The 9,793-nt window shown below is 37.9% G+C and overlaps 1 protein-coding gene across 1 annotated transcript; it reads left to right on the plus strand.

Annotated features, from left to right (window-relative positions):
* The first annotated feature begins 2,530 nt into the window (after nucleotides 1-2,530).
* On the plus strand, nucleotides 2,531-8,816 carry LOC141493781 (anionic trypsin-like). The gene is made up of 5 exons (XM_074195114.1): nucleotides 2,531-2,570; nucleotides 4,210-4,369; nucleotides 5,833-6,086; nucleotides 7,668-7,804; nucleotides 8,592-8,816. Exons 1-5 carry the CDS (start codon nucleotides 2,531-2,533, stop codon nucleotides 8,742-8,744), a joined length of 744 nt encoding a protein of 247 aa, XP_074051215.1. The 3' UTR covers nucleotides 8,745-8,816.
* The last annotated feature ends 977 nt before the right edge of the window (nucleotides 8,817-9,793 follow it).

Below are 9,793 nucleotides of genomic sequence, written 5' to 3' on the forward strand. Positions count from 1 at the left end.
TTTTTTGGGGGGGGGAATAATCAATTCTGTTTGAATATAAAATATCTCTAGTTCATCTAATTCAAGATGTTCAATAGACATTTGGAGATATGGGCTAAGAAGTCAGCAGAGAGAAGTAGATTTTAGAATTTTTGACATAGAGATAAATGTCAAGTGAATCTATGAGAACTGATGAGATAAACAAGTAAAATATTGTAGAGGGAGAAAATAAAAGGGTTCAGGAGAAAGCCCTGGGGGACGTACATGGACATGTATCAAAGGAGACTGATTAAATAGGTAGGAGAAGAGCCAAGATGGAAAAAGAGGCACAGAAACCTAATGAGGAAAGAGTTCCAAGGAGAAAAGGATAGTCAGCAGTGTCAAAGGCTTCAGAGTGATCAAGAGGGATGAGTATTGAAAACAGCCATTGAATTTGGCAAGAGATCATTGATAACTTTACAAAGAGTAGTTTCAGTTGAATAATGAGGTCTAAAGCCTGTCTGTGGAAAGTTAAGAAGAGAGTGAGAAAAAAAAAGAAGTGAAGGCATCAAATATAGTTGGCCATCTCAGAAATTTGAATCTAACTTTCATCTTTTATAGTACCGAATAGATTCTTTTGATTGGTAACCTGACCCTTGAAACTTTTTAGAAAGCAATTCTTGTGCAACTTCCTGAAACATAGTTCATTCTTTTGGTTTTGGGGGAATCTTAATCACTTCACTCACTTCACTGAACTCTTCTTTAGTTCCAGCATTATTACTGGTAAAATTGTCATTCTTCTAATTAAGTTGATCTTGGATCTTGGCTGGTTACTTATTTGACTTTTTCTTCTGTTTTGCCTTCCAGCTAGAACACATTTATTTCTTTTTTATTTCATATTTGTCATTTAAATTTTTCATAATTCTATTGACACTGTTCAGTTCCATATTTTTACTGTTCCCTTTTTTAACATAACAGATTTTTCTTTATAAATTCCAAATACCTAAAATACCTTTCCTGAGAATTTTTTAGCTATTTTGTTGTATATTGATAGATTGCTATGTTAGCATGATTCCAGTTTTGCTTCTGGAATGACTGTGACCATTCATTATTTTTTTCGCTTTAGGGATATTCCCTTTGGTACTTTAAATTGATAATAGTTGGGGCAGCTAGGTGGCACAGTGGATAAAGCACCCGCCCTGGAGTCAGGAGTACCTGGGTTCAAATCCAGTCTCAGACACTTAATAATTCCCTAGCTGTATGGCCTTGGGCAAGCCACTTAACCCCATTTGCCTTGCAAAAACCTAAAATAAATAAATAAACAAACAAATAGATAATAGTTAAGTTGTAATTTTTACTTGCTTACATTTGATCATTCTTTTTACTTTTTTTTTTTAGTTTTTTTTTGCAAGGCAATGACGTTAAATGGCTTGCCCAAGGCCATACAGCTAGGGAATTATTAAGTGTTTGAGGTTGAATTTGAAGTCAGGTACTCTTGACTCCAGGGCTGGTGCTCTATCCACTGTACCACTTAGCTGCTCCTTCTTTTTACTTTTTTGAGAAGGCATTATCTTTTTGTCTTTATTACCTTTCTAAATTTCCTTAAACATTTTCTTCATTCTGTCTTCATTATTGTGCAAGATGGGCTTTATTCTAACATGCGACTCTGCCATATTGCTGAAAGTCTTCTCCATGTTTTTTCAGAGTATTTACATATATTCAGTAATCAAATTAACCAGTTCATTAGGTGTCCTGATAAGTAGTTTTTCTAGGTCTAGTTAAGTAAGTACTCCTTTACCTTCTCAATCTTTTTATTTCGATTCCTTCTTAACTGCTTTTGTTCTGTTTTTCTAAATATAAATGATGGTGATGATGAAAATGGTAATATTCTCCAATTCAAAATTTTGATCAAGATAATTCTTGCTTGACACCCACCTAAGGTAAATAGAATGTGAGTAAGCAAGTCAAAACCCCCAAGAAGGTTTGATTGCGTTTTCTAAATTCTGTTTAACGTTGGAGTTCTCATTGCCTAAAGTTTTAGGATTTGACCAGGAAGAAGGATCTTCAAAAGGAGGAACATGTGCCTTCAGAAAGCTAACTCAGAAAAAATTCTTACAGCCCCTAATGATGATTTCATTCATGATCAGAGTTCCCCCTTCAAACAAGCTAGAAAAATTTTATCTCAGCAGATTTTTCAGAGTTTCAAATAACTGTTAGTCTATCGTCCTTCTCCACCATCACCATTACTACCTCCAGAACCAACACAAATATTATTATACTAACCAAGAAGAAAATAGATCTTTTGCAGGAATTCTGCATATTCTATTTTATCATCTCTTAGGAATTTTCACTGAAATCAAATATCATTTCTGTCTATAGAAATATTTATTATTTTTACATCATCTATCTCTAAAAATAAGTAAATATAGTAAAGCTGATACAAGATCCGGGGAAAGGGAAAATTGACAGGTGTACCTGTTGAGGGGGGGTGGAAGTGCACTTCCCACCTACACACACACAGAGAAGTATAAAACTGGGAGCATTCATCATTGTCAGGTACACCTCTGTCAACATGAAGTTCCTACTTCTCCTGGCCTTCATAGGAGCAGCTGGTGAGTTCCCCTTCTGCCTACCTTCTTAATTATTTCTTCAGTCACCTCCTGTTTCTTTTTCTCATTGTATCCTTCAGTTTTCTCATTGACAAGCAAGTCTGACTTTCTACTTCTCCCTTATCTACTTATTTAGTTTCTTCCCTTTTCACTGTTCCCCACCCATATTTATTTCTTGTATGTCTCCATGCTCTTCTCATCACGTAATGTCCAATCATGCCTCATATGCATCCACAAAACATTTCCTCTAAATTCATAGGTTTGCTAAAGTCAGATTGAACCCAGGTCTATTATTACATTTCAATTTGAGCATCTATGCTTTGGAAATCAGCAACCAATTGGGACTTGCTTTTTTCAATTCTTAGGAAAATTATGGAGAAAATATTAATATTGAAGTCATGCTTTCACTAGAGATCTAACCAATTCAGGATGTGAATGAAAGCTTCCTATAAAATTTCCTTTTGTGAAAATGCTGGTGAGACCTAGTTTTCTACCAAAAAACCCCAAAAACCTGTGTGTGATCCTATACTAGAAGCTGGAGAAAATATCTAATGTAAAATACTATTAAGAATCCTTAAGATTCAAATGATCTGGATCTGGCAAAGAAAACCAAGAGCAATTAAAAAACTAAAGTAGAATTTCACACATATTGGAAAAATAGGAATTTTATCAAAAAAGGGATAGAATCAGTGTCCAGAATAGATGGATGATTTCAAACAAAGATGAATATATTTTGTCTCCCTAGAAGATCTTTGAGGGCAGGGATGATTTCATTTTTGTCTTTTTATAGCTTTGTATAGAAGTAGAAGTTTAATGTGTTTATTGATTGTTAAACAGTTTAAAAAGAAAAGAGAATTCTGACCTGATCATTCAATGTAAGACTAGTTGTTTCTCTCTCTACTGTGCTCATCATCCTAATTTGCTGTTTTTGTTATTGAGTTTTTTTTTTATGTCTGACTCTTTTTGGGTTTTCTTAGCAAAGATACTGGAATGATTTTCCTATTTCCTTCTCCAGCTCATTTTACACATGAAGAAACTGAGGGGACAGGGTTAATGTCTGAGGTCAGAGTAGAGCTCGAGAAGAGAATTTTTCCTAATTCTAGGCCCAGAACTCTTTACATTGTACCACCATCACAATACTTAAAGCATGGATATATAGTCTTTTAGTTCTTCTGGGTCTTATCACCCAACAAAAACTTGTCAAGGGTTGAATAAAGAATTTTATTTTTATTTATGACTATAATATAATCCATATTACCGAAGAGCATAATAATAAAATGTAATAACGCCACATGAATGTACTTTGAGGGCTACATGCAGTCTGTAAACCATGGTTAGACATACCTGCTCTACAGCAAAATCTAGGAAATATGATTAATATCATAATTAGTGATTAGGGTTCATGAATGCTAAATGCTTGATGAGGATGATCAAAAATAGTGAAATTAAATTACTAGCAGTGTTAATAATGACCATAATTGCAATCATCCTAGTACCATGGAGGCATGGAATCTCAAACTCAGAAGAAATATGTTACATTTAATTTTTTTTTAAAAAGGAACTTATGGAAGATAAATCATAGAAATTGCACCCAGTACTCAGGTTTAAGACTTGCACTTTCTCTTTCTTTTTCTGCCTGAAGTTGCTTTCTCCAGTGATGATGATGATAAGATTGTTGGGGGTGAAACATGCCAGGAGGCTTCTGTCCCTTACCAGGCATCCCTGAATATTGGCTACCACTTCTGTGGTGGCTCTCTCATCAGTGAACAGTGGGTGGTGTCTGCTGCTCATTGCTACCAATCGTAAGTAATAAAACAAACCCAACTCTAGGGTCCTCCAACTATGGAGCCTCTTATGAAGGTTAAGGGAAAACTGGGCAAGATCTGAGGGGAAGAGGAGATATCCTCAGCAATGTGTGAGGGCAGTATCTTAAACACGGAAGAAAGGCTAGTGGTAGGAAAGGAAATGGGACAATCTGTATGGCAAGCTAGCCACTTTCTTCCCTCCTCTTCCCATGGACACTACTGGGTATGCAAATACCCCGGGATCAGAGAGAAAGCATGGCTCCCCAATTTTATGAGATAGCATTTTTTTTCCACTTAACTTTATGATTACAGTAGGAATTATGGGAGTTTCTGCACTAAATGTAATTCCTGTCCATACTTTCCTTGAAGTAGGATTTAAGTTTTTGTTAACTAGATCTGTCAGCCTATCCTCCTCCCCTCAAAATAAGACAATTCTGGTATCTGGGGCAAGCTTAGTTGAGGAGAGTTGGAATGGATAAAGGAAGTTGTTCCCACTATGACTACATGACCAATCCCTTCTGTGACTGAGTCTAATGGAGAAAGCAGAAATGGAAATGACAGTTGAAGAATTTAAGAAAATAGGAAATTTCCTTTAAATGAGAATTTTAAATAAAACAGGAATTGAGGTGGAACAGAAATGTTAGTCAAGTCCAAAATTTATTGAGGATGATAGAAGAATTATGAAGTTCAGAGGTGGCAGCAATAAAATTGGTATAAGATGTAGTGACAAGGCACACTCAGGGAAAAGATATCATGGCTGCAAGATGGACCGTGGAAGTTGGAGAGACAGCTCAAGTTTTGGGTGAAAGAATGGGCCAGTCCAGTGGCGGTACTTATCTGGGGGAGGGGAGTAGGAGTGGAGAAGAAACATGTCACCCCTTGCTCTGACTCATTTTATTAAATATTTTTAAATTATTGAATTATTACCTATTGAGTTGATTTTCTTGGCAAAGATATTTTTTATTAAATATTTTATTTTTTATTAAATATTTTATTTATTTTTTAAAACTATATACAATGGGAATTTTTAACCAATTATTTCTTTTTTTTTAAGATTTTTTGCAAGGCAAATGGGGTTAAGTGGCTTGCCCAAGGCCACACAGCTAGGTAATTATTAAGTGTTTGAGACTGGATTTGAACCCAGGTACTCCTGACTCCAGGGCCAGTGCTTTATCCACTATGCCACCTAGCTGCCCCAAGCAATTATTTCTTTTGCAAAGTTTTGAGTTTCTCCATTCCTCCTCTCTCCCTCCCCACCCAAAAGAAAACAATCTGATCATCCTGGCACTTTTGACAAAATTCCAGCCTCCCCACACTATAGTCCCAGCTCTGACCCAAAGCCTCTAGAGTTGGTCAATGATCTATGACCTCCAGAATTGTCGGAAAACTGGTACTCTGGTCTAGGAAGACAACACCCATAGGGATACTCCTAACACTGAACAAGATTCTCCTTCTTATAGTCGCATCCAAGTGAGACTTGGAGAGCACAACATTGAGAGCCCTGATGGAAGTGAACAGTTTATTGATTCAGAAAAGGTCATCCGTCACCCTGGCTACAGTTACTGGACCCTAGATAATGATATCATGCTGATCAAGCTGAAAACTCCTGCCATCCTGAATGATCATGTGAACACTATCTCCCTGCCCAAGTCCTGTGCTGTTGCAGGAACAGAGTGTCTTATCTCTGGTTGGGGCAATACTCTGAGCTCTGGCGGTGAGTAGCATTGGCCTGTCCCATCCTCCTTCTCTCCCATCTGCCCCCTAACCTTTGGTCAGCTTCTCCGTTGTTCTTATTCTGGAGAGTAGCCTGCCTGTTCTTTGTCCTCTGCTAGTTCTCAAGACACATGATGAATCAATACCTTTGAAAGGTGGTTAGGAACAGTTTCCATAGCTGAACCTCAAAGTTCATTCTAGGAAGGATTTCTCTGTCCTCCTGCCCCCAACCCATCCCAGGTCCCCAAAGGAAAGGAAATGATTTTCTGGATCCAGTGTTGAGAGACTCTCTGTCCCTTTATTTGGCTGGGAGTATAGGATAATAACTTTAGAGCTTAGACGTCATATCCAACCACCTCGCATTACAGATGAGGAAACTGAGGTACAGGTAGCTTGTCCTTTATCCTTAAGGAATTACAATTTACTACTTCGGCTTCTTAACCCATAAATCAGATGACCAGGACTGTGTCTGTCTCAGAGTCCTGGAACTGAGAAAGTAGTGACAATACAGGATCTCCTTTAGCAGGTAAAAAAAGTAACTATCATCTTGTCAGTGAAAACAATTAGTTAGAAAAGAATGTCTATTACTCAGATAAGATGCTGCTTGGCTCTGTTTCTACCCCTCTTAGCAATGTCCCAAGGCTTCTGGGGTTATAGCGTACTAACAGTCCTAAGTTCACCCCACTATAGAGCCTATGTCCTGTTGTCTTACCCCACATAAGACCTTGTTTCCTGACTTAAGAGGTACCTCATTCACTTCAAATTCTTGCCCAGGGTACATTTTATAGTAGTCGCCATGGCTGGAAAGATTCTCCCTATGGTTCTGCCCAAATCCTGTGCTTCCTACCTATTTGTCCTTAGACATGCTGATGAAGGCACTGAGCCTCAGTTTTATTACCTGTAAAATGAATGAAGCCTCTTAAAACTTTATATAGCCTTTTGACTCTAGGAGCACCTAGTTCTCCCTCCAGGTCATAGGAGCAATTGATGTGCTTTCCAGCTTTTACATTTGTACCTCCTGACCCATCTTTCATGGAGATAAAGCTCTTCTAATGGTTCTGACCTTCTATTCATTGGAAAAATTTGATTAACAGACTAAACCTAGCATTCATCCATTTCCTGGTATTTCTGCTCACTTCCTTATCCTCTTAGCAGTCAGAAGATTGTCTCTTTGGAAATCAATATCATAATTTTACAAAGGCACATATATTTTAAACCTTGATTGATAAAAAGGAAATATTTTTCTTGACTGACCTCTTTAATACCGAAGTTACATTTATTTACATTCACTTTTTCAGTAAATATTTTCTAAGCTTCTACTTATACGAATATTCCCTGCCTTCAAGGAACTTACAGATCAATTGAGGACCTGAACAAGAATATGAATAACTATAAGACTGGACAATATCAGTCAGCTGCCATTAAAGAAGTTTAATGTGATAAAGAAGTTTATTAGTTGAAGAGCTACTATCTTTTGTCTCTTTTCCAAACTAAGATGTTCACCCTATCCAGTTCTCAGAACTCATGACCTGTTCTGATACCCACTCTTTCTTTTCTATCTACTCCCATATTTTCTTTACAGTCAACTACCCTGACCTGCTTCAGTGTCTGAATGCCCCTCTTCTATCTGATGCTGCATGCCGGGCCTCTTACCCTGGAGAGATCACTGACAACATGGTCTGTGCTGGCTTCCTTGAAGGTGGCAAGGATTCCTGCCAGGTAAGAATCTGCTAGATATATGTGAAAGTCAAAGGCACCTGTAGTAGAGCAGAGTTATTGGAACCATCAAAGCCTCTGTGATTAGAAAGAGAAAATCTTGTATCCCTGCTCAGGATTCTTTTTTTTTGTAAGGCAATGGGGTTAAGTGGCTTGCCCAAGGCCACACAGCTAGGTAATTATTAAGTTTCTGAGGCCAGATTTGAACTCAGGTACTCCTGACTCCAGGGCCAATGCTCTATCTACTGTGCCACCTAGCCTCCCCAAGTCTGGAGGATTCTTAATCTGGGTTCCTTAACCTTCAAGAAGTCCATAGAGATTTTAGGAGGTCCATAAACTTACATGAAAAAGAAAAACTACATCTTTAGTTTTACTTACCTCTAACTGAAACTTAGCATTCTTCACTTTTGAATGTAAGCAACAATCATTATTCTGAGGTGTTCAAAGTTTTCACTAGGATTCCAAAGAAATCCATAATCCAAAGTTAACAACCATTGCCAATGACCAACCCAAAAATCAGGAGCAAATGTAGTCTGGTCTCTTTAGTAGCAGGAAGTTGGGAACTGGAATTTTGGCTCTCAAATCACTTAAGAAATAACCCTAAAGATCTGGTGGAATGGAATGGAATATTGGAAGGGTATATTGTGGGTGAACTTTATGTACCAACTAGTCTATTGGACTATAAGGCAGCTATGGTGTTCTTTCCATGATACCAAGTTTCATCCTAAGACCTGACTTTAGTCCCTTTTCATTCTTCTCCCCCTCATTCATTATTGACTTCCTTTTCCAGGGAGACTCAGGTGGTCCTGTTGCCTGTAATGGAGAGCTCCAGGGTATTGTCTCCTGGGGTTATGGCTGTGCTCAGAAAAATAGGCCTGGTGTCTACACCAAGGTCTGCAACTTTGTGGATTGGATAGAGGAAACTATTGCTGCCAACAGCTAAATCATTCCTTTCTCCCCATCTCTTATTATGGATTGTTGATACCATATTAATAAAGCCATGCTTCCTTTGATGCCCGTGGTTTGTGCTTGATGTCTGTGCTGTGTTCCCCACTTTTCTCTTAGTTCACATAGCTGCTTCTGGGCAGTTATGGCACAGGATAATACTAACTGAAAGCAGTAATCTCCTCCACTGTCTTGCCTCCAGTCCTTGATGGGGGAATCTCTTAGGTCCTAAGAAAATTCTAGTATCAGTGTAGATTCTTGGTAATAAACAAGTAATCATTTTATTCTTGTCAGTTATAGCTAAGAACTTATAAATTTATCAATACTAATCCCTAGTTTCAGTCCTAGAAAATGGGAAACTTTTTCCTGAGTTCAGATCTGACTTTGACACTTATTAACTATGTGATATCGGCAAGTCACTTAACCCTCCCCATTCCCATTTTGCCTCAGTTTCCTCCTCTCATTCCAAATGACCTGGAGAAGAAAACAACACTATCTTTGTTACCCTTTAAATGGAGTCACAAGACTCAGATATGACAAATTACTGAACAACAACGTCAAAAGCAACTGGGATATCAGAGCTTTACAATTTCTACCAGATATCAGGTATCCATTTAAGAATCAATGAGGAAGAACTTCAAAGAATCTGAGAAAAGATCAGAACTATCCTTTAAATACACCATTTAATACTTCCTGACTGTGGTATGACTTATTATTCCATTGTTATAACATGGTCTGTATATCTGGACTTCCCTCTTGACTTCCCTTTTTTTTTGCCAACATTGTTTCTCTTCTGCCCCTCCTTTCTTCCCTGCTTCTATAATGCACTTAAATCTGTTTTGGGGGGCATTATTTCTTTGTTACTTTGGCCCCAACTTTGATTCTGGTACAAGTGAAAGCCATTAATCTAGCTTGACTCTTTGGTGCCCTCTCCTGTCCTCTTAATCCCTTCATTCCCACCAGTCTCTGTGTCTCCTTAGTTACTCCAGGTATTCAAAATTCCAATAGTAGGAACATTTTGCTCCATTCTTTGAATCTACCCTCTAA

The sequence above is a fragment of the Macrotis lagotis genome, chromosome 7, assembly GCF_037893015.1.
Source record: "Macrotis lagotis isolate mMagLag1 chromosome 7, bilby.v1.9.chrom.fasta, whole genome shotgun sequence".
Lineage (NCBI taxonomy): Eukaryota > Metazoa > Chordata > Mammalia > Peramelemorphia > Peramelidae > Macrotis > Macrotis lagotis.